The following is a 24,490-nucleotide window of genomic DNA, read 5'->3' as shown; positions in this document are numbered from 1 at the left end:
TCCAGAGGACAGCAACAAAAATATTAAGAGGTGTAGAAAACCTGACCCATGAGGAAAGGTTAAAAATACTGGATATGTTTAGTTCTGAGAAAAGAAGACAGGGAGGACCTGGTAACAGTTTTCAAATATTTTAAAGGCTGTTAGAAAGAAGACGGCAATCAATGGTTCTCCATGTCTAGGAAGGAAGGAGAAGAAGTAATCAGCTTCATCTGCAGCAAGGGAGATTTAGGTTAGATATTAGGAAAAACTACCCTTAGAGTTAAAAAGTTAAGCACTGGAATAGGTTTCCAAGGGAGGTTGTGTAAACCCCATCATTGGAGGTTTTTAAGAACAGGTTGGACACCTATCAGGGATGGTCTACATTTATTTGGTCCTGCTTCAGCACAGGGGGAAGGACTAGATGATCTCTCGAGGTCCCTTCCAGGCCTACATTTCTAAGGGCTTGTCTACACTACAGGTTATGTCAATATAATTTATGTCACTCAGAGGTGTGAACAAGCCACCCCACTGAGCAACGTAAGTTACACCAACCTAAGCACCAGTGTGGACAGCGGGAAAGCTCCTGCCGCCGACATAGCTACCGCCTCTTGCAGAGGTGGTTCTATTATGCTCTCCCGTCGGCATAGAGCATCGTCACCAGCTGTGGTGCAGCTGCGCCGCTGTAGCACTTCTCATGTAGACGAGCCCAAGATTCTGTGATGGCCTGGAGGGGAGTAAATGAGGGATTCTAGAAGATCCCCTCAAAAGAGAATATGTTTACCGGTGATTGTGCTCCTTTCTGTGCCACAAAAGACCAGCTCCCTGAATGTCCTTTGGGACAATGTTCCCAAGGTGGTGGATTTCTGAAATGACCCACCTACTGGTGGGAGAGTAGCTCCTGACACTTGATTCCTGGGATGGTCTTAGCATGAGTTTCTGAGAGTGGAGCAATAGCAGCTGCGTACTAGGCCAAGGTGGCTCAGGGGCTCCATGGGGGAAAGAGACTGGATAACAAAGGAATGTCATCATCTTGTCAGCAATTGTGTTTGGACTGGGTCGGTCTGGGGGCACTGATGGGGATTCCCCACTAGAATGCCAGGGGCACACGGCTTTAGACTGTTTTGACCTGCTTGTTTGAAATCTCTAACGACAAGTCAAGAAAGTGAGGTGCAAGGCCCAGGAGACAGCTCCCAATCAGAATCACTCCTGGTATCGTACACCTGTCATGGGATTATTGCTCGGCCCTCAGTTATCATCACTGATGCTGAAGGACACTGATGCCAACGGGGGAAAAAAATACCCTTCACTATCTCTTTTTGTGGCCTCCTAGCAAGGGGAGTCACATTCCTTTGCTATTTCAGTCTTTTCCATGGCAACAGATGGATGTCACAATCACAAAATCACCACTTTGCCGTATGGCGAGAGGGAGGGAGGGAGAGGGGAAGACAGATGGTGTTTGAGGAAAAGCTCCGATTCTTAGGGGTCTAAGAAATCACAGGAATCCCTGATTGCTGGAGCCAAAAAGCTGACCCAGAGCTGTGGGAGGGAGGGAAGGAAGAGGCGGGCGGCTCTGCTGAGCCCAGAATAGCCGACCAGCTGTTAACTTATCACTTGTAATTATTATAACATATGGGGAGTAAAGAATGGCTCTGAAGGGAAAAACAAGTAGATAAATAAATAAAAAAGCCAACAAGTAATACAGGCTGCTGAAAAGCTGGTTCTGTGCGGACAAGAGAGACAACCGGTACCTGCAAATAGGGAGGGGACCTTAGCGAGGTACCATGTATATAGGCAATTCCAGCCTATCGGAAAGTGGTCTGTGGAACAGACAGAGGCACATGAGAGCAAAATGTTACAGAGCCACTGGGTGAACGGGTACTGCCAGCCAAGGGGGTCAGGGTCTGGGCAGCAGGGAGGGGACATTGCAGAGGCACTAGGTTCATAGGCACTGCCATAGGAAAAGGGCCTGTCACCAGACACATGTGCATGTGGAAGAGACGTTACAGAATCAGAGGGGTGAAGAGGCCTGTACAACAGGTACCTGTGTAGTAGTAGCCCCATCTGTTTACAGCAGAGTTTAAACCCAGGACCTTCGGCTCAGGCCTCTACTCCTTGAACTAAAAGATGAACCCTCCTAGCCAGGAGCGGTGGCAGGTGGTTAAACTCTGTGGATCAGACACAGAGAGAGGCCACATGACACACCCAGAGTGGTGGGTTACACCTGAATGTAGGGAGGAAACATTACAGAGGCGCCGGATGCCTGGACACCTCTAGGGGAAAGGGCCCTGTGCATCAGATACTGTCAGTGAGGTGGTGACATTACAGATGCATGGGCACTGCATGCCGATGGGCAAGGGGGAAGAGTGTGGGAAGTCGGGTACCACAGGAGGACGTTTTCCTGTCGTTTTTGCGGAAAGTGAGGAGCACCAGGAAAACAGAGTTTTATTGTATTGCCTGGTCAAGGTAATTCTAGGAAAATATTCCAAGAGGCAGGGAGTGAGGAGGAAAATCCACCCCACACATTACATTTTCCCCTTGCTGTTTATTACTGTTTATTTTCTGGGGCTGCCTTCGTGACCTTCAGCATCATATCCCCAGAGCTCCTGAGCCCCTTTATTTTCCAGCTGTTGCCTGTCCACCTAAAGCAGCACTAATGTGTCTCAAAAGGTTTGTCTCCTGGTAAACTGCAACAGTGAATAGTAAGAGGTAGTGATGGGCAAACTTCAGGAAGGTTCCAGGCAGCAGCGTCAGATAGGCAGTCCACACGCTGTGTTTATATAGTTTGCAGGACACTCAGATAATCTAAAAAGTTTCTAACCTTCATAGCTGCAAAGGTAATTGTGCAAGTGTATCCTGAGTGCAGGTGATGCCGGGATGGCCGCCTGAATCTGCAGATAGCCTGAAACAGTGACTCAGCTGTGTGAATTTCCTAGTCACCTATTAATCTAATCGGAGTATCTGTTGTAAAACCCAAATGTTGATGTTTCAGTTTCCACACAAACTATTGAATCACTGTTAATTTTAGTGCCCTGAAATGGGAGTTGGAGGGTATGGCGGGAGGGAAGCCCACAGGAGGAAATGGGGAGTTGCTTCAAGGGAAGGAAATGCAGAGAAAAGAGCAGAGGAAGTTTAATAAGACCAGGAAGAGGGAGATAAACAGAAGGAGGAGGATGGGGAAGGAAGAGACACAAAGGACAGAAGTAGCAGTGGGAGCAGATTGTCTCATTCAGTGATGAATGGGATGATAAGCAACTAAACAAATGATAAATAAGCACGAACGGTTTAGTTACTACACAGAGGCCATATTCTCTGCTTGATCACTGTGAAAAGCTCCTACTGACACCCATGGGCATGCACGCCACTGTGCACTGTGGGAAGTATACCAGTCCTGAATTTACACCCTGGCCCAATGGACTATAATGAAACATAAAATCCAGCCCTCTCACCCTTCATCCAGAGATTTCACTCAGATGCTGATAGGGCACCAGACTGAAAGGAACTTGCATTCTATTTCCTGCTCTGCCACTGACTTACTGTGTGATCTTGGGCTTGTCACTTCACCTCTCTTTGCCCCTGTTTCATCCTCTATAAAACTGGGTGATAATGTTTACCCATCCCATCCTTTGTTCAGTTCAATATGCATGAAAAGTACCATGGCCAAGCTTTTCAAAACCAGATGACTAAAGTTAGATTCCTAAATCCTTAATGAGCCACTTGAATAAGTGGCCCGTATTCTAGAGATGCACAGAATGTTTGAACCTCCCCATGATCTGAGCATGGGTTTGGATCATTATCATTTTAATGGAATATATATCCTTTGGTTCCATTGCAGAGCCCCTCCTGTGCAGCCGAAGGTCCTGCAGAAGAAGGACGACACCCATGTCCTGCGCTTGTTGCTGCATCAGAGGGACCTGGAAATCCAGGGGCTGAGATGCGCCGCTCAGAAGGAGCCAACTTCCCGACTCTCCTTCATTTTGCAGGAGCTAGTGAGCATGAGGCAGAGAGTGAGTGCAACCCCGACGAGGTGAGCAGCAGAAAACAAGGGGTTGAGGTCAGACACTGGTGGGAAATGTGACAAAGTCCCACTGAGTGACAACACAAAGACTGGCAAAAGGAGGGGAATCTGCCTGTGTGAAAATGCCCAACTCACCATTATGTATCTACATTGCCTCCATAAAAACGACAGTCAAACAACATTATTAAGGTTGCAAAGTCCAGTGCTCAAAAGTTAGGATACACCCCTCTTGTGTGTGTATGCGTTATATTACAATCTTCAATGCATGATCACAGACTACTTTTGCCACAGGACACCTGCCTCAAAATGTATTGGTATTATTTTACACTCATGATTTTGAAGTGAATCTCACGATTTTTTGGGCCCTGATTTACAATGGTCACAAGTGCGTTGAGGCTCACGCTCTAGGCCTGGTCTCTAGAATCAGGGCGCACACTGTAGGGTGGAGAGAGTATAAGGAAACATGAGTGATGGAGAGGGTTGCCATAGATTGCAGGGGGCTGCGGGAAAGCAGAAATGAGGGAAGAGGGTCAAAGACAGCGGCACAGGGGAGAATTCAAGGGAGCAAATCTTTGGGGAAGGAGGGAGAACAGAGAATTTATGCAAATGATATCATGCATATTTGTCAAATTAGGACACTGCCTTATTTCCATGTTCTGACATCTCCAGATTTCAGGCCCTACCTCCTTAATTGGTGATGACACAGCTACTTGGACTAGCTACTTCAGTTTCTGCAGCCCAGGAAAAGAATAAAGTCACTCTAACATAGATAGAGAGTCTCTTCCAGTGAGGATGAGAAAGCTTAGCCCAGCTTCTGTTGGCTCCCCAAGTACAGCAGCTGTCTTCGGATGATGAGCCATGGTAACATGCAGAATATGTACACCCAGGCACTGATTTTCAGAGGTGTTGAGCACCCACACCTCCTACTGAAGCCAAGTGGAGCCATAGATGCTCGGCAGCTCTGAAAATAAAAACCTTGAAGCAAATCCAGCTGCCAGATGGATGCAAGACTCTGCAAACTGGTGGTAATGTGTGTCAAGGTCTCAATTTGCTTAGACCTGATCTTGCTTCCATTAAAGTCAATAGAAGCAGGAGCAAGCTGGTGGGGACAGATTTCCAGGATGTCAGCACCCACAATTAGGGTCCAATTTTCAAAAGAGCTCAGCACCCAGCATATCCCATTGCTTGCCCTGCGTGCTGAGCCCTTTTGACAATCTGGTCCTGATTTTGGGTGCTGAGCACTTTTGAAAGTCTGGCCTTTAATGCTGAAGAGTTTAGCCAAGAATCATCTCACTGGGATATAGACCAGAGTGAAAGAAAGTGATGTGACTGCGGAAAGGAACTGCGCACAGCACCAGCCCAAAACAAGACTAGAACAAAAGCAAAGGCTCTTTGCTCAAATAGACACAATCCCTAGGGGGAAAAAAGCCAGGCAGCTCTGAGATTTCTCTGCAAGATAAACACAAAATGGAACTTTGGTTTTGGTGCAGCCTGCGATGGGAAGATGAAAGATTTTTGGGAAACCCACTGAAAAGAGGATCCCGCTCCTGCTGGTGCCATTGATTTGAAAGCCTGCTTTCTGGCGCAAAGTTCATGCCACTGGGAAATCCGGTGAGCTCAGGGCACGGGAGGGAGCGTTCTACATCATGGGTCTGCCTATGAATCACAGTGCAAACAAGGCTGCGCTCCTTCTGAAAGGGAGGCAGTGGAAATATAAACAGCCATTCAAGCTCCATGATCCAGAACATGAATAAATTGTATGTGGCAGAGAACAGCCACCATGCCTATTAAAAAAAAACCCTCCCTGTATCCTAGGAACCCGTATGTATACATTATATGACACACCTATATGGGCCAGCTCCTCAGCCACTGAAATCAAGGAAGCTATGACAGTTTACATCAGCTGAGGATCTGGCCTTATATATCCTAAATCACTTAGGGCTCCAGAGAAGGGCCTATGGGATCCTTCTGGATAGGCCAGGGGAGCAATGACCATACTGCCGCGAGCAAGGAGCAATGATGGTACTGCAGTCACTGCTGTCCTTAGATCACTGCTCATCCCAGAAAAGTTCTTGCATGAATGTCCAGAATTCAACTCCACAGCATAACTGCATGAGCTGTTCTGTGTTACAAACTGGCCTTTGACGTAAGTCACATGTGTTCCTGCTTGCCTGAAGTGGTGCTGACAAGTGATGGTTGTGGGTATAGTTCTCACGCTCTGGGGCTGCTATTTAACTGGAGCCGCATCACCGGTGCTCAGATACTGCAGGGATGAACACGGTACAAACACCTCAACAGAACAAGGCACATTTAGGGTCAGCTTCACCTTTGTAAAGCCCCTAAGTCCTAATTCTCCCCTGTCTCGCACCTTGTGTAGTCACTGACACCTGCTCCAAGTGGGTGTGTTGTGTTACCATTCAGATTTGCTTGTGCTTTTATACCCACTTTGCACTGACTGTGAACATATGTAAATGACTGCATGGGGCAAGTTAAATCGAGTCTCTGGTGCCTGCAAAAGAAATTGAAGGGAGGGAGATTAGCACAGCCTTTCTGCTGCTGTTTGCTGTGTTATTACAATGATCTCTAAGCCTGGCTGTGGGAGACAAGAGCCTGCAAAGAGCTTCCCTCTTCAAAGCAGATTTGGTGAGCCTTTTGTGCATTCCAGTTCAGCTCCTGGAGTTGGCAAAGGCTGAGTCGGACCCGACTGGGGTCCTGTTGGCTGAACCTCAATCTGATGTACTTCCACTCACCTTTTCATCCTTGGGATCACAGCTGGCACTTGGATGGTCTGTGTTGCCAGAGTATTTCCTCAGAGGGATGCTTACTGCTTCAACAGGCACGTGCGCACATGCACACACAAGGGAAGACTCACACACACACACACTCTTGTGGTTTTGGCTTTGCTTCCAAATGCTGACTTGACCCCTCAGATCCTTTTGGTTTCCTCTCTCTCCTCCGACAACTCTGGGTTTCCTGCATTTAAAGAACATACCACAGAAAAACCCGTGTTGAATCACATGCGCACTGCACTCAAAGCCAAGAACGAGCACATCCTGCCTGGGAGCAATGTTCCCATCAGAAAGGCAAGCTGTCTGACCAGTCGTGACACCAACACATCAGAGGTGATGTCAAGAAGACACAAGTCACAACCAGCAAGGGGCGGAAGCCCTGTGTGGCTCCCAGCCTTCCCAGAGGAGATAGTGCTCAGGCTTCATCTCCTGTTAACATGGCAAGCTTCCTGGTACCTGATCAGAGAGCTCACAGGCAGCCCTTCCACCTCAGCTTCATGGGCCACCAGCGACAATGTCTATATACCCAGGCACATCACTTACAGTAAGAGCCTATCACTTAACTGCTAATCGGGAGCCCTGATCTGGCCCCATCTGACTGCATGTGTTGATGCTCCAGTTAATTGCATACTAGTTACTTGCATAACACGGATTGGAGGTCCAGATCCTGCGTGCTCAGAATGGGATGGGGGTGGTGGTGGCAAAAAGAGCCAGTCAGAGTGCATAGCCTCTCCACGATCACTCATCTTGCTTTGAGAGGGCATCTGGATTTGAAGCTGGATCTGCAGTTAAATGCTCTGCAACTGAGGTGGTTCTCAACCTTTCCAAACTACTGTACCCCTTTCAGGAGTCTGATTTGTCTTGTGTACCCCAAGTTTTACCTCACTTAAAAACTACTAGCTTACAAAATCTGACATAAAAATACAAAAGTGTCCCAGCACACTAGAACTGAAAAATGGCATACTTTGTCTGTATGAAATTTTAGTTTGTACTGACTTCACTAGTGCTTTTTCTGTAGCCTCTTGTAAAACTAGGCAAATATCTAGATGAGTTGATGTACCCCCGGAAGACCTCTGTGTACCCCAGGGGTACGCTCACCCAGGTTGAGAACCACTGTGCTATATCTCTCATCCTCCTGCTGCAATGTAACATTTTAAATGGGGAAAAGTTGAAAAGAAAATGGGTGTTCCTGTAAACGATAAAGAGCAGCATAACCATAATAAAACTCCTCCCAAATCCACTATGTTAATAATTAGAGACAGACTATCCGCCTCAGCCTCTGCACACAAGTTGCCTCAGGTACATAACTTTTGAGGATTCTTGCTCCTCCCTTTCTGGGTGGCCTTTTTATGCTGGGGCCTCCTGAGCTTCTGTTATTGCTCCAGAGTTTTCAAAATAAGGACACCAGGCATTTAAATTGGCTTGGCATAAATTGGTTAATGTGTCACAAAACTAGTTAGGCGGGACGGGGGTTTCAGTCCCCAGTGATTCCACCCCCATCAGGAAAAGTTCACGTACAATTGGTACAAACTGCTTTACGGCTACGAGTGGAAGAGGATGGGGGAGCTGGAAGGGGTTCAGGAGTGTAATGAACATATTGATCATATTGCTGATGTAAAGATCATAGTACTAACCCATGAGCAATGTTGATGCATTCGAAAGGGAGCCCCTATCCAGTCTTGCCCAGGGGATGGAAAGGCAGTGTAGGTAGAAACTGAAAAGAAGACAATGATGGTAATTCTTGTGACCTCATTTCATTCATCCTTTGGCAATAAGGCAAGCAGAAACACACACACACAAACACACATGGAAACAGAGGAAATTAGGGTTAGCTGTCTGTCTAGGCATTTATAAGGCACCAAGCACTGTGGTTGTCTCTAAAATGTCTGAAACATGTCTATTGTATTGAGATATCTCTGAACATGGTTTGGAATTGGACAGAGAAGTGTAATGATCTTGTGGGTTTCTGTAGGTACCAAACCAAAAGAGACCAGCCAGAGCATCTTCAAAAGGAAATAGACAGACTGAGCTCTGAACTGCAGGCTGAAAAGGAGCTCCATATGAGGGTAAGTCACTGAAACCCAGCAAGGGGGGAGGATCTCAGACCCTGGACATCACCCAGAGCGGGAACTTCCACATTGCTATTTTTAGCCCGGGCACTCCAAACCCTGCGAGACCAGTCAGTTGACCCAGGCAGGCTCTGAGACTTGGTGCCACAGGGAATTTTTGCAGTGTAGACACACCCGGACAGACCAGGCTAGCCGGGGCTTGGGCACCCCACAAGCAATAGAGGTAGTGAAAGAACTGTGGAGCTGGATAACAGAACAAAATCGCCTGTGATTCTCAGGGCTAAGGCTACGTCTACACTAGAAACACTCTAGTGGCACAGCTGCCACACAGCAACCGTGCTGCTGTAGTGTAGACACTTACTCCAGCGAGGGAGGGGTTCTTCTGTCTGTAGTAAATCCACCTCGCAGTTAAGTTGATGGAAGAATTCTTCTGTTAGCCTAGCGCGGTCTACATTGGGGTTTGGGTCAGATTAACCATGTCTGAATTTTTCACACCCCCGAGCAACGTAAATAGGTGTTGACCTAAGTTTTAGGTGCAGACTCGACAGGCCTATGTAGCATGCAGACATACCTTATACAAATGTTTTATAAGTGCGAACAGAGAGATCAGTTCTGAAAGAGGCAGGCGTGGGCATTTAATGGGCAAAATGAGGTCCAGTGGCATCCGTGCCACATCTGCTGAGTGGCTGACAGGCCAATATTCACCGATAAGAACTACAAACCAATACAGAGTCAGTCCAGCAGAAACTGGCTCCGACACCCAAATACATTTAAACAACAACCACATCAGTGTACTGACTGTCCAGTGTAAGTAGCTGTTGTCATGGTTAACAACAGGGCTCATGCAATGCTCTGCTCTGAGGCCATTATAGCTATTATAGACTGAACGTAAGAAAATATGGAGGGAGCTGTGACAAGATGGACTGTGCCCTGGATGTTCAGTCTAGTCCAAGACCCTCCGGTGAGTGGGATGCGGGGGTTCTTACCGGCAGCCTGGCTAGTGTGAACTGATGGATGGGTGTACTGATTACTGATTAACCTCTCAGACTGCATTGGTTAAAGATTCAGTCTCCTGAAGGCTACAACATCGGGAATATGATTAGTATTAAGAGACCCTAGGAGCGCACTGCTGCAGTCTAAGAGATTAATCAGTAATCAATACACCCATCCACCACTAAGGCTACGTGGAACACAGACTATATCTTTTGGGACTGACCTTTCATTGGCCAAACCACTTGGCCATCTCCTTTCTCCTTCTGAGTGAGCTGCAGGACAGTGTGTTTGTGGTAGTGGCTCGGGCTTTGGAGGTAGTAGGTTCAACCCCTGCTGACAGCCCAGCCTGGGGCTGGTGTCATTACAGGCCTGAGGCCAATTTGACCGCCACCATCCAGGCTCATTCCAACAGCTGGGAAACGGGGCAGATATCGATGGTGAGGGAGCGAAGTGTCCCAGGGTAAAAATGAGAGTCACACAGCAGCGTAGGTGCTGAAACTAGGGCTGCTGGGGGTGCTGCCAGCAGGGAATACGGCCCCAAGTGGTTGGCTTTGGCACTTACAGGTTTCCTTTTTTAAAAGGAGATGCAAGTCCTGAAGGAGAGACTCTGCAAATCAGAGCTGTTGGTGCAGCACCTGTACAAAGAGATCGTGAGGCTGAAGAAGTCACAGCCTGGGAGACCCGCCCAGGGCCGCAGAGAGCCACAGGAAACAGACCCCAGTGTGAAGGGGGGTGAAGAGCCAGAAACAGAGAGTTTCGAGGTAGGAACGAAAGCTTTAGAGAGCCGAGAGCAAGCGAGTGAGAGCAAAGAAACAGAGGGAGAAAGTGGGGGAGGGGGCTGGAAAGGCACTACGGGTCAGAGATGAAGGCTGCACAGTCTCCAGGCATCAGGACTAGAATGAGATTAAATTGCCTGCTCTACAGACAAATCCACTGGCCCGTGATTTAACCGCCCAATCAACAGGGAGAGAAGGATACTGGCACTGTCAAAGCATCCTCTCGAAATGAACACACACACCACCCCAGAGACAGAAACCCCACCCACTCTGTAAAGGGGTGGCCACTATCCTACAAGCTCTCCCCCTTCCCCCAAGCTGTCTCCATCCACACACCCCCGGGCCCCGATTCTAGTCACTCACCACCCTGATATCCAGCCTTGCTTCCCTGCAAACTCTTTGCCATCCCTCAGGGCCTTAAGCACATGGCCCTCGGCTGGGATGGGGGCTACTCATCCCTCCTCCTGGATGGAGTCTTAGAGACAGGGAGGGATGGGCTGGGAAATGCAGAGGCTCCCTTCCCAGCCGCCTAATGGTGACCCCTGCCACTTCCATTCCCGGCAGGGTGAGGTCATGGTATACGAAGAGGAGTGACTGTGGTGCAGGGGTGGAAGCAAAGAAATAGAACATGCCAGGGGAGGGGGCTGCGAGCCTCACTCTGCTCCTTGCTGTCAGTGTGAACCATGCTCACTCTAGAGCTGCCCTGTTTCCAGGAGACAGCACCAGAAGGAGCCGGGCTTAGAGGCAGCTTTCTGTGCTGCCTCGCCTCTGTGGCACTCTCTGAACGCTCTTGTTCCTCAGATAGTCGCTCTGCCCTTGCTGGGAGAGGCTTGCATGCAGACTGGCCGGCCAGAGATCTGAGTCCATGTCACTCCCATGGTGTAATTCATTAGCGGCTGGGTGTTCCATTACTCCATCTGGTGCTTGGTCACTTCCCTGCAGATTCCTCCACCCAAGAACCGTTCTCCCACAGATTCTCTTTCCAGCCACCTTTCTGTAGCATAAAAACAAGAAATGCCCTGCTGCTTTTCTGCACCACAGACAGCTAGGTCACTCCCAGAACCGACATGTTTCACTGCGGTGCCCAGTACGCCGTGCCCAAGCTGTCTGCCATGCCGGTACCCTCGGTGCTTCCCACCCTCCTGACATGAGGCTCTCAAGACACTGAAGGAGGAGAGAGGTGGCTAAAACCGAAGTCACACTGAAAGGACAGTCATTGCTGGTTCTCCCAGTGCTTTCTGTCCTCTGCATGGCTTTCCTTCACATCGCAAGCTCTTGCGGGCAGGGATTGCAACTATTGGGTGCATTGCACCGTGCCCACGCTAAACAAGTGATACTAAGCAAGCAGCCTCCGCTGGCGACACTCCCTGCTCCCACATAACCTCTGGCTCCAAGCTGCCACTCATCCCCCGATATTTCTGGATGTTGCTTCCTTTTCCTGTACCTGATGCTGGGGATTCAGAAGCCCTCTACTGGCTGGGCACTGAACAGATCCTTTCCCCCACAGCTCATTCGGGCCCTGATTCAATAAGGTATTTAAACACAGGCCTAACTTCAAGCTTTGATTTCAGTGGGATTCTCCCCATGTGCTTAAAAGGTAGGCCCGTGCTTAAGTACGTTGCCAAGTTTGGGCAGGGGGAAGGTAAGCAGTAAAGATCCAGCAGATTCATCCATGGTATGCACTGTGCCTACTGCTTAGCGCTCAAGTGGCAGTGACATCTTCTCTTTGCAAGCCCCTAGGCAACAGAGGGCGAGAGCTTTGCAAAGCGATACACACTGGGGCTGGCCTGACCGATCCCGTCCAGTAATGGGCAGTGGTACACACCACAGGGAGTCTGACCCTCTTTATTCCCTGCCCCAGTGAGAATTAGGATGGGAACAAAGAGCCATCCGCCCCTCCTGTGAGCCAGCCAGGTCTAAATGAAGAAGGTGGCTGGACCTGGAGTAGGGGGCAGATTTGAGAAGTCCTCTTTATTTACCCTTCTAGTCCATGCCTGCCTCCCTGGGGACGCTGAGCGGGGATCAGCTGTGAAAGCCTCTCTGGGAAAAAGGAAATGCTCTAAGCTGAGGCAGCGTCCCTCAGACAGAGATGTCAGTCACTCGAGCCTCATGGGGAGGCCTGTGTGGCTGCACTCTGGGAGTTTAGCAGGAAAGGTTAGGAAAGGTGTATGGCTGTATCAGGGAAGAACAGCGCCTGTCACAAGCAATTACTTTATTATCATCAGTACATAAAGCCAGAGGAGCAGTGCAACCAAGTGGCTAATTCAAGGAAAGTGGAGAGGGAGGGGAGAAGGAAGCAGCGACATGTATCATCATGTATATTCCTCTATTGCACCCTTTTTATACAAACATATTCAGGGCCCAAGCATTTTGCATGGGACAGACAGAAAAGATGGGCCTGCGCCGAAAGCCCAGATTCAAACACCCACAGATTTTGGAGATTTCAAAATCGTGAGCCCAGAGTCAAGTTTTGCAGCTTTGGTTATAGCACAATTAGAATGGGGTGAATGTGGCTAGGAGCCAGTGTAAGTCAATCTTACAGGAGAAATGGATCTATCAAGAAAGAGTGAATGGACAGGCCTTACATAAGTTTCTGTGCCATACATGCAGAGTCTGCCACAGGGCTGGAGGGAGTGGGTGCACTGCTTTAGGTTGCCCCTTGTGGCTCAGAGAGAACTCTTAAGAATGCAGGAGACTTGCCAAGTCTCACTCTTTTAGCGCTTGATCCAAAGGAAAGGGGAGGCTGTTCATGGACGTTAGTGCATGTTTGATGAGGCCTCTTGAGAGAGACTCGCTCAGTTGGGCTAACAATTTTTAACATCTCTCACTCTTCAGCTGAAGGAATTTTGAAGTCAGTGTCTTTTTACAGGTCTGACGGATTCAATCTGGTAGTTTAGTCCCACAAATTTAGGTCTTTTTGGAGAAGAAGGATGGTCTTGTGGTTCAGGGGTTGACTGGCCTGGGATTCGGGAGCTGTGCATTCAACTTCTGGCCCTGCCACAGACATCTTATGCAACTATGGCTGTATCACTTAGTCTCTCTGTGCCTCAGTTCCTCATCTGTTGAATGGGGATAATAATGCTCCCTTTGTCTGTCTTGTCTAATGTAGAGTGTACACATTTCAGGGGCTGTCTCTTAGTATGTGTTCATACAGCACCCAGCACAATGGGGTCCTGCTCTCAGCTGGGGCCTTTCCGCACTACAATAACAAAGAGGTTTTGTGAGATCTAACAGGCAAAGAAATGTCCCTGCCCCCAAGTCTAATGAAAAGCATGTTTAAAAACACACTTTTCAATTTGTCATTAACATACTGAAAAACAATATCAAATTATGTAGATATTTATCCTGATTAACCTTACCTAACACATTCATCCTTCTGCACCAGTACAATCAATCTTAATCATAACCATTTCCATGTATCTCTCGTCTCCTAATTCCACTTTATTTAACCTTTAACAAAAATCCACACAAGAGGCACTTAGACCTCTAGACTTTGACAAAACAAATAAAAGTCTAGTTATCCTCCCCTGCACATAGTGTCCAAATGTGAATAGTTGTTCTGCCTTCCATGGAGGAGACTTTCTGGAAGTGTTCCCTTCTTCTGCTGTTTTTTCCTTTGTAAATCACATATAAGTCATAATCAATTGCTATGTATATCCCTTCATATAGGATCATTTGACCTGTTCCTCATCTGCTTTCCCCCTCTATATCTGTCAAGTTTAAAAGTCCCATTTGCATTTGGTGAGCCTCTTATTGTTGTCTCTATTTGTTTTGTTCAAAAGTAAAAACACAGTGACCATACACTAAAATCTGCTTGATCCCAGTATAAAGCAATCTGTCATTTTTTCCATGGCATTGGTTTCCCAAGCTTTATTTCTCCATGCCATTAATCTAATGAAAAGATTTGTGTTTACATTTAAAACTCCCTGGCATTGTTTGGGAGTATTGGGCTGGTGAATGAGAACTAAGAAGGGGAAATGACTAGTCTATTTCATTCTCCAGTCTGAGTAAAGAAAAGGAAATGGTGTAACAGGTAATAAGTCAGTTATTGAGCTTGATTTTTAATTTGTTTCCAAGTCTAATAACCTACATTAGTAACACAGGGAAAGAAATGTGCTTTCTTCCACCCCTAAAAATCTAAGATTTGTGACTCAACAGCATCCTTTAAAAATCTCATTTGTCACAGGTTGGCAGCATCACCGGGGGCACTATTAGATCAGAATTTGTTCTTTGCACGGTCGCCGTGTCAATCCACTCCTTGTGGACAATATTTTGAGTAGAGTTCTCCCACCTAACAGGAAGGCTCAGTAACTGCCCGAAGCCAGGTCCTTCTTGCGGATCTAGGATGGGTTGGTGGATCAGTAACAATCCTACATATTATTCCTAATAGGCAAAACCTTTGTTGCAAGGCTCTGTCACATCACGCCTTTGCTCTTGGTCAGCATATCAGCAGCGAATATGCCAGGTTGACACGAGTCTTTCCTGCTTCCAGGATGTTGACAAGAACCTCACAAAGGGTTATATATTAATTCTGGCCGTTTGGAGGCCACTTTCCCTTGTTCCGTCTCCGCCTCAGTTTTTGATGGTTTTGAGCTCTGGGTTTGTGGGATCCTCTATCGTAAACAATCCTTATTCACCAATTGAGGGCCTGATCCAAAGCCCTTGATGTCAATGGAAAGACTCCCACTGACTTTGCCAGCTGTAGGTTCATAGTCATGGAACAGTTACAGCTCCCTCTTTAGTTCAAACCCAGACCCTTGCTTCTTGCTGTGGACTTAAAAAAAAAATAATAGCAGCACCCCAGTCTGCCTGCTTGGAGCTCAGCACCTTCAAGGTCAGGCTGAAAGTGTCTTCCTACAACAGGATTCCGACTGAATTGCCTCATATAACGTGAGCAGCTAGACACGCTGAACTCAGTAAGGTTTGACAATGACCCCGGTATTGACCTGAAAGGATGTCAGGTATCACTGGGATGGGACAGGCTACAGAGATATTCAGTGTGGTTCTAAGGGTACAAGGCTGGAAAGGGTGCCCAGTCTACTAGCTTCTGGTCAAGGGTGTCACTAAGCTGCCATGGTTAACATGGCAAGGTCTGGACATTGAGGACCAGAAGAGCAATCAATGATCAAGAGGCCTCCTTGCTGTAGTGCTGCTCTTAAGAATAACTAGCACATATCTAGATGGTCTCATGGGAAGCACTAGCTCTAGGGCTCATTAGGTTAGTGCTGAGTTCTGGGCTGTGCCTCAGACATACTGTGTGAACTTAGGCAAGTTGATTAATCTGTGCGCCTCAGTTTACTCATCTGTGAAATGGGGCTAATGATACTTCCCTACCTCACAGGGGAGAGGTGGGGATAAATTCATTCACATACATGCTCAGATACCTGAGAGAGGAGCAACTGGAGAGAGGGGAGGGAGCGATTTCTTATTAGCTGGAGTCATGCCTGTGCATAAAAATGTCTCTTTAGTGCAGAACTCCATTTCGTAACTTGCAGGGGAACTATGACACTCTTAATTTTATATTAAATTATTTAATGTATTAAAACACTGCCTGAAGCACTGATGGGGGATTTGCTTTTAAATTCCCCCACCTCCTCACACATACAAAACATACTTGGTTTTTAAAATAAGACTGGGTGTGCATAAATACCTGTCCCATAGGGAAACAGTTTGTTTTCCTTTGCATTTTCTCTTCTTCTCTCCCTGTTGCTCCCTCTCTTCCCTCTGCCCCTGCCTCACACCCACCTTCTCATGTGTATATTTTAACAGACACAATCATGGGCAACACAAGAACGTTGACTATTCAGAGTGGAATTTCTTAGAAGGTGTACATCATTACAGGGCTTTTAAAGCTGAATGGAAGTATGTGTGTACACTCACACATGTGCATGCATGGCCCTGTGCACACTGGGACAATAACTGCTCTAGCCAGTCACGTTTAAACAAGGTTATGGCTCGCAGTATTCAGTTTCCATGCCCAGTTTTAATAGGAGCTCCTTTTGTTGAATGAGACTCATGTAAGCCAAACATAAACTATGCATAGGGCCATTTGTTTTTTTATTTTCATTTAATTTTTCCTGGGAGTTTATCAGTGTTTATTACCACAGCAACAAAAACAGGTGAAAATCAGTGGAAAAAATAAATAATATTTCTGGGTAAATACTGGGGTTTATTTTGGTGGACAGGGAAAAAGGTATTCAGTAGATTCATGCTTTGATGAATGGAATTCAACGTGGTTTGCTGCAGAACTCAAAACCCAATGCCACCTCTGAGTTTAACAAAACAATATATTTCTAATCCCCAGATAAAACTTTTCATTTGAATAAACAGTTTACTGTTGTAGACTTAGAACTATTAGCCTATAAATATTTACATATTTATAAATATATATGGGCCACACCATTTGCAGCGCCTATACTCAACTTCATCCTTTTCCCCTGTTTTTTGAACACTTTTGAATATTCGGATACAGATTTTTGTTTTCTCCCCATTTTAGTGGGTCAGATTTTTAAACCATTATCTGCTAACAGCTTGAAAGGTGTACGTGGTGGGCGTGAGGTTCGTCAGTACGTTCAGATGCGCACGCGCTTCAGAGCTTGTGTGTGTGCCTGTTTATTGTGTGTATCTTTTAGACTAATGCAATGGCCTTACTTCAATAGGCAGCTTTGCATATACACACAGACTAATGTATTATCATAATACATACATCTCATGCAGCATATTGCATTTTCCTAATAAAACAGTTATTTTTTATATATTTGAATGATACAAAAGTAGGGTGAAAATCGGAAAAAACTAAACAACACTGAAGAACCCGTGATTTTTTCAGTAAAGATCAGTTTAAACTGAAAAGAAAGGCACTGAACTATGCAGCCTATAAAAAGAAAAGGAGGACTTGTGGCACCTTAGAGACTAACAAGTTTATTTGAGCATAAGCTTTCGTGAGCTCCAGCTCACTTCATCGGATGCACGCAGTGGAAAATGCACCCTATGTAATCCATAGCATGGTTTTACAACACAGATCTCAGACAAAACAACAACAACAACACTTGCACGCACTGGTCAGGGAAAATGTGCTGGAGCCCTGCTAGTAATAACCTTGTTCAAGCACTATTGTAGCTATCAGTTTCTATATCAGTGTGAATAGGGGCCAAAAATACAAGGATCCTGCAGATAACTGTCTGCTAAAATGCACATAAGCCTGGGAGAGAGAGCAAGTCACAGGCAAAAGACAAGAGCAGAAAGAATAAGAAAGGTGCAAAATCAGAGTTTGGGCTGGTTCCCACTGAAGCCAATAGCAAAATTCCCATTGACTTCATTGGTATTAGAATCCAGCCTTCAGCCCCCTCCTGGACAGGTGCCCTGTTATAAGGAATAAATCCTGCTTCATGTGTGAGAGAAATTCCAACGCCAATCTAGCTAAGCACAGTGTCTCCTGTTCAGGAATTAGAACCCTAATTTGGCACAGAAACCTTGGCAGAGGGATGAGAATGTTGGAACAGGTTTGAGCCTGCAGTGCTGGGGGATCTGCAAACTGCATTACAGCAATGGTATGTGGTATGCAGCTCCGCTCTAATCCAGAAGAGGATGGAAGCTATGCAGTGGGCAAGCGTGGCCCCAGGCCAGGGAAACTCACAGCGCTGAATGCCCTGGATGGCTCAGTTTTGATGTAATGTGGTTACGGAGCAGGGCTTAGGCAGAAGGCATCCAGTGGGGGTGGGGATAGCGTGGGGGTGCGTGTCTGGGCAGGTCACAGCCAGGGCTGTCCTTATATCACGACAAAATACCTCCCCTGCAATTGGAACTAGATTTGTAAGGAGCAGCTAAGGCGTTCCCCCTTTGGGGCAGGTCAGCTCAGGCTGGCTCTGTCGGAAGTTACAGAGACATGAGGTGAGGACTGGAAGGCAGAGCTAGATTAGCTGGCCCACAGGCTGCTGGAGTGCCCGTGGCTTCAGGCAGCAAGGCACATTTTGCTGCGACTCCCCCTATATCTGGTAGCGTGGTTTATGTGGAGGGGACTCAGAAATGCTGTGGGAAGAGGAGTTAAAACCCATTAAGAGAGGAGGAGATATGTGCTGAGTCAACAACACTCCTCTGTCGGGTTAGAGGCAGGTGCTGGGGCCTGCTCTGGTGGCACAGTTGCAGGAAAGCCCGTGGGTCTGGCCTAAGGACCACCCTGCAGAGGGGACTGCTAAGGACCCTTCACCCTCTTCGCCCCAGAACAGGATTAGAGGATCCTAGGAACCAACGGACTGGGTCGGACCAGCGCTCATCCGGCTAGTCTAGGCTCTGGGTATGGCTATTTTTAGTGTGCTGGTCCAGCAGCATTAACACACGTCTGTGCGCGCAGTATTCAGCAGTGCACATACCCCTGCTGGGGCCCGTACCCGCTTCTTCCGAAGAAGATGCAAGAAAGCCTTCAGCAGGCCGTAATGGGATAACACACCTCCCAATTTCTTGTTTGTTTAACACCCTTAGTGTTGTAACTCAGGGTGTCCTGGCTAGCCATCTAGCTCTCTTCTCCCTTTTTTGCGCCCTCAACAGTATCCTGTGACAGTGAGTTCCACAGCTTAACTTCGCAGTGTGTGTGTGTAAAAAAATATTTTCTCTGAGCAGTTTCAGATTTGCCACCTTTCCGTTTCATTGTCTGTACCTTTGCTACCTGTTTATTCACCCTTCTTGTAACACTTTCCTGATCTACCTTTTCGGTACCGTTCATTTTGCGGTGTCCTTTGAGGCTGGATGGCCAGAACTGAGCACAGTATTGCAGATCAGGGCATCTCAGCAATTTAAATAATGCCAGTGACAAAAGCCAAAAAAGATAAAATTAGAAAAATAAACCCAGCATTGCCAAGCTGTCAGAATCCCCTACTGGCTGAAACCAAGCCCATAATTGTACTTGCTAAGGAGGGAGCTGATCCTGCAAAATTGAAGCTAATAAGAATTTGGCCATTGATTTCAATGGGAGCAGAATCAACCCCTAGATTCATTACACCATTTGGCCACTAGGGGGAGATAGCCAATAAGCCTTTGCTGCATATGGAATTCACATGTTATTGCTCCCCACATGGCTAAGCTTCCTTCTGTTTTTAAAATCAACCTTTGTGACTTTAGGCAAAACAAACGAAGTAGTGGAAAAGCAGATGGCCCTGTTTGATTATGGGCATCTTCATGCAGGCACACAAGAAAGGAGCGGGGGATCCTTTGGAATTTGAAGTCAAAATGTGACACACCCCAGTAAAATAAGCAGAACCAGAGCTAAACTAATGGGGGGAGATTATATTTCAAACCTTAAAATCAATCACGAATAAGGCAGATGGATCCCCAATATGTAAAGAGTGAAGCAGGACCAGCGAGGGGTATGCTCTTCAGCAGCTCTGAGGGGCTGCAAAGTGTACCCCATCCCATTAAGAGAAGGGAATAAACACGCCTGGACTCTTTACAATTCACTCCTTGAGATTCAAGAGGAAAACCAAACCTGGGGCTGGAGGGAGAGGCAGGAGAATGTTGTTAAGCAGGAATTTAAAAATAAGTTAAATGTGAAAGAGAAGCAGAGACCCAGCGGAATTCAGAACAAACACAACCAAAACAGCAAAGCCCTCTCTGTCAGCTAGTGGCTCTTAGGTGTTGCTTACACTCTCATAATTGCACCCATGGGTGCAGCTGAACAGGGTGTGGACCATGACTCAGCTGCGAGAATAGCCAAGCACAAACCAGTTTCTGAAATGATGCTAGAACATGGTGCGTGCTTGGCTACTCTTGCAGTTAAACTGGGACAACTGCACTTATTGCTGACATCCATTGGCAGTAGGGGATATTTCCTGTCCCATAGACAAGGGTTTTCAGGACTGCAAACTTTTAAGCATTGTCACCGACTCATTGCCATCTTCTCCTGTTATCTGATACTGTAGTAAGGGTTAGCTGGGGGAAGTGAGCCTGGCAAAAGCAACAGGTTTTTCTTCTGACACCAGCTAATAATATTCATGACTCCACTTGCAGAGACACCTCATCACCTGTGAGCGAATTGATTCTGAGGCACCCTCCCCACTAGCTGGCAGTACAGTTGCACCAGTGGGCATGTTACAAAATCATCCCATTACTTGGCACAAATATGGCACCTTTCCTCCAATTTATCTCCAAGCTCTTCGGGGACAGTTAGCTTTGGCCCACTCTTGGTAGGCAGGAAAGCATTGCTGTGCTTTAGGGAGAGGGAATTGGAGACTTAATGAAGGAAGGTGACTTGCCCTGTGTTCTTCTACATACAGTAGCAGAGTCAAGGAGCAAGTTCTGATTCTCCTTACCCTGCTGTAACCACTAGCCCATGCATTGGTTACAGAGACTGCAAGTCTAAAACAAGACATGCATGGTGTTTTTCAGGCCAGACCTTTGATTCTCAGAGATGGTATTTTCTTCTTTCACATCTGCTTCAGGTGACAACTTAAGCATGGTTAAAAAAACCTGAAAGGAAATATCCAGCTAGCACGGGGACAGAGGATAAAGAGCAGTCTGACTCTGGTACAGTGGGGTTAGAAGTCCTGTTCAGGGTCTTCTCCAGGCTCTATGCCAAGTGAATAAACACACCCTCCACCCTACAGATCAGAGTGCAGACCTGATTGGCCCAAATAGTGGCCCTCAGCGAAACACTGCACTAAATTCTGGTTTTGCTTTTTATGATCTTCCCCCAGTGCTGCGAAGTCTTGATGGTCCCTACTAGACAGATCTATAGCTGCAGGGGACATAGGGACCAGGAGACAGCACAGAGACTGCTCTGGGGGCAAAAAAAAAGCCACTTACAGAAATGTCCCAAAACCACAGAAATAAACATGCCAGCTCACAGTCATGTTAAGACCATTACTGGAGTTTGGGGGTCGAGAGGGAGGTTATTTAAAGACAGAACTGAATGCTCACCCTTGAGTAAGTGAACACGGATTGTGCTTTAGCGTGTCCACAAAGAGGGTGTGATGTTGGCCGAGGATCACTGCTTTAGCTTGTTTCATGTCAGGCCCCCTCCACCCTGGGACTCTTCCCACATCTAGCCAGGAACCTCCTCTCATCTACCAGTATAGGAAGGGTGGGTGGTCACACGCCCCTGGGGCCCCCGTTTTGATCCCCACATTGAGAATCCATGAGCTAGAGGATCAAAGCGCATGCCCTGCAGTGGGGCTGCAGCACCTGAGTCCAACTGATGGCGGGGGGGTGGGGGGGATATGATAAAGGACGACCGAAGTTAGGACTCGGAAAACACTCTTGCACACAGGACAAATCACACGTGACGGAGTGACTCTGTTAACGTGCTGCTTGCATCTCTCCATGTAGCTTTGGTCAGAGATGGGAAACAACGTAGAGGCAGAGCCTAGTAACATGGTGCTGCGGAGGATTCCCAAGCACATGAGCTTCCTGGATTCATTCTTCAAGGTCAGTCCAGTGCACAGCTCCATGGAGGGCGGTAGAGTCAGGGTTAAGTGCAAGACCAGGGACTGGAAGCCCCTTCTGACAAAAGACTCCACTTCGCTGCTTGATGTGCCATCGGTGTGCGATTGTATTAAACAGCTGGTGAGGGGCCAGGAGGGGAAGAGAAATGCTCCTGGCACTGGTAGTGAGGCCCTTGTCCAACCCTTTCAGTGAACACGGCAGAGCCAGATCTTTGGGCTGTCCAAAAGCTCGTAGGGAACCCTGCAGCCTTGGGCTTAGAACAGACACAATAGTCACTCTGCCACCATTTTTGGCTGTGGCATTTGTCTCTAGAGGACACCAAAGGGGCTAGCAGTTGGCACACAGATCGCAGTCCTGGACAGCGATTGGCAGGTTCACCAGTTTCTTCCGCTTTTTTAGGATAGAGATCCAGCAACACTTGAGAGGGAAAAGGACAACGGAGGAACCCAGATGGCAGAAGTAGTTCAAGCAGAATTCAACGTCAACCCCAAGTCCTCTACAGAGTCAGAGGCCAGGTACGGCAAAGCCAGTGACTGCTCCCCACCTGCTCTCCATTACCACAGGGCTAGTAGTTAATCCCCACAATACTGATGTTCGCAGCACCTCTAGCGGCTTCATATTAGAGTCAGGGGTGTCCCCATGAAGTCTATGGGGCAAATTCACAGTGACACCAGTTCTAGCCCAGTGTAACTCCACTGACATTGTTAGAGTCACTCCTGATTTACACTGGTGTGCATGAGAGAGAAACAGGCCGAATGGATTTACAGCAGGGCTGTTTGGTCTGTAACTTTCAGAGTAACAGCCGTGTTAGTCTGTATTCGCAAAAAGAAAAGGAGTACTTGTGGCACCTTCTGTTACTGTGAGCTACATGCAGAAGAAACAGGATTTCTACAGGGAGTGCAAGATTCACACCTGCCACTCCCATAGGGGGACCCTACCCCCTTCACCTCGCTCTTCTCCATGCCATCACACTCGGATAAGGGCATGAGGTCACCCCAGTCTACCCCTTTCGGCCAGACATGGTGCCACAGGTGAGCCCTGCCTCACTCCTCTTCACCCAAGCTATAAACCAGGCTAGAAGTTTTAATCAACGAGCACCCCCCCTTTCCAAGGTCCATGTATTGACTGCAATAGGCATAAATAGGTGCTTACCCCAATACACTGAGGGATATTTGTTGTGCCATGCTCAGTCCAACCAGCAATCAAGGACTGGATTTGGGGTGAAAGACTTGGGGGACACCAGGCTTGGGTACTGTTTTTGCTGTTAGTGACAAAAGGGAAAATAGAATGTTTGAAGTAAAATATTTCAGGTATTCCATAGGTGAATTAATTTTTCACTAACATCCTAGAATATTCTGGACCTTTGTAGAATCTCATGGAACTTTAGAGACTTTCTGAGAACTACATTTTCCTTGAATCCCCTAGAATATTGTGGGCCGTCAGTCAATGAGATTAAGAGCGAAGTGAAGTGAGAGCCTAGCTGTGATATTGTGAACTTCATTTTATTGTGTAATTGTGAAAGTGTATGTGTGGTTGGCACGGAAATGGAGGTGGGGTGCCAAAAACACTCCTCGACTGGGGCACCATTTGGTCTAGGGCCAGCCCTGCCAGCAATCTCTGGCTCCTTCCTTCAGGACACTCTGCTTCCCCACACCTGTGAGCAGTCTGTTTCTGGGACTCTCCCTGGTTCTGTCTCTGGGTTACTCCTTTTCAGCCCTTCCTTAAGCAGGAGTCCCCCATTCTCCCCTCTGAAGCGGAGTTGTGGATTAGCCAGCTGTAGGGTCTTTGCCAGCTTCCCCCTCAGCTGGCCCCTTTTCCCTCAAGGAGCCTTCCAGCTTCTCAGCTAGCCTTTCTGCATTGCTGGCTGCCCTGCTATCAGGGAAGAGGCAGCATATGCGCTGCTCCCCTTCTCCTAATTCATCCCCAGTTGGCTGGGGACTTTGCCCCACCGTCTCTGTAAGGGCCCTGTCCCTTAAAGAAACAGTATTGGCATTTCCTCCCAAAACACTTCTTACTCCTAGAACCACTTCCGCTCTCCCAATATCACCCAGGCAGGGGTGGCAGGTTTGTATAATTTTTGGTGGTGCCCAGAACAGGTCCAAGTCCTGTCCCCCCCAGCCTTGTAAGCCAACATACAGTAACTCCTCACTTAAGGTTGTCCCAATTAACGTTGTTTAGGTAATACGTTGCTGATCTGTTAGAGAACATGCTCATTTAAAATTGCGCTATTCTCCCTTATAACGTTGTTTGGCAGCCGCCTACTTTGTCCACTGCTTGGAGGAAGAGCAGCCCCTTGGAGCTAGTGGTAGGGGCTTGGAACCAGGGTGGACCGACAGCCCCCCGTCAGCTCCCCTAAGTTCCCCGTGCGGCTGCCGCCCAGCAGACTATCAATTGCCGGACAGTTCAGGTGTCTCTCCCCGCACTGCCACGTGCGGC

At 47.5% G+C, this 24,490-nt stretch overlaps 1 protein-coding gene across 1 annotated transcript in view; it reads left to right on the top strand.

Annotated features, from left to right (window-relative positions):
* The first annotated feature begins 2,325 nt into the window (after window positions 1–2,325).
* LMNTD2 (lamin tail domain containing 2) overlaps window positions 2,326–24,490 on the top strand; it is a 44,525-nt gene continuing 22,360 nt past the window's right edge. Inside the window, exons 1-6 of the mRNA XM_073350315.1 lie at window positions 2,326–2,426; window positions 3,812–4,003; window positions 8,756–8,849; window positions 10,427–10,606; window positions 21,938–22,036; window positions 22,454–22,569. Of these exons, the coding sequence (XP_073206416.1) occupies window positions 2,326–2,426; window positions 3,812–4,003; window positions 8,756–8,849; window positions 10,427–10,606; window positions 21,938–22,036; window positions 22,454–22,569 (782 nt within the window). The remainder of the gene's footprint in view (window positions 2,427–3,811; window positions 4,004–8,755; window positions 8,850–10,426; window positions 10,607–21,937; window positions 22,037–22,453; window positions 22,570–24,490) is intronic.

The sequence above is a fragment of the Lepidochelys kempii genome, chromosome 6 (assembly GCF_965140265.1).
Source record: "Lepidochelys kempii isolate rLepKem1 chromosome 6, rLepKem1.hap2, whole genome shotgun sequence".
NCBI classification, from domain to species: Eukaryota; Metazoa; Chordata; order Testudines; family Cheloniidae; genus Lepidochelys; species Lepidochelys kempii.
This window is presented reverse-complemented; position numbering and strand designations above follow the sequence as displayed.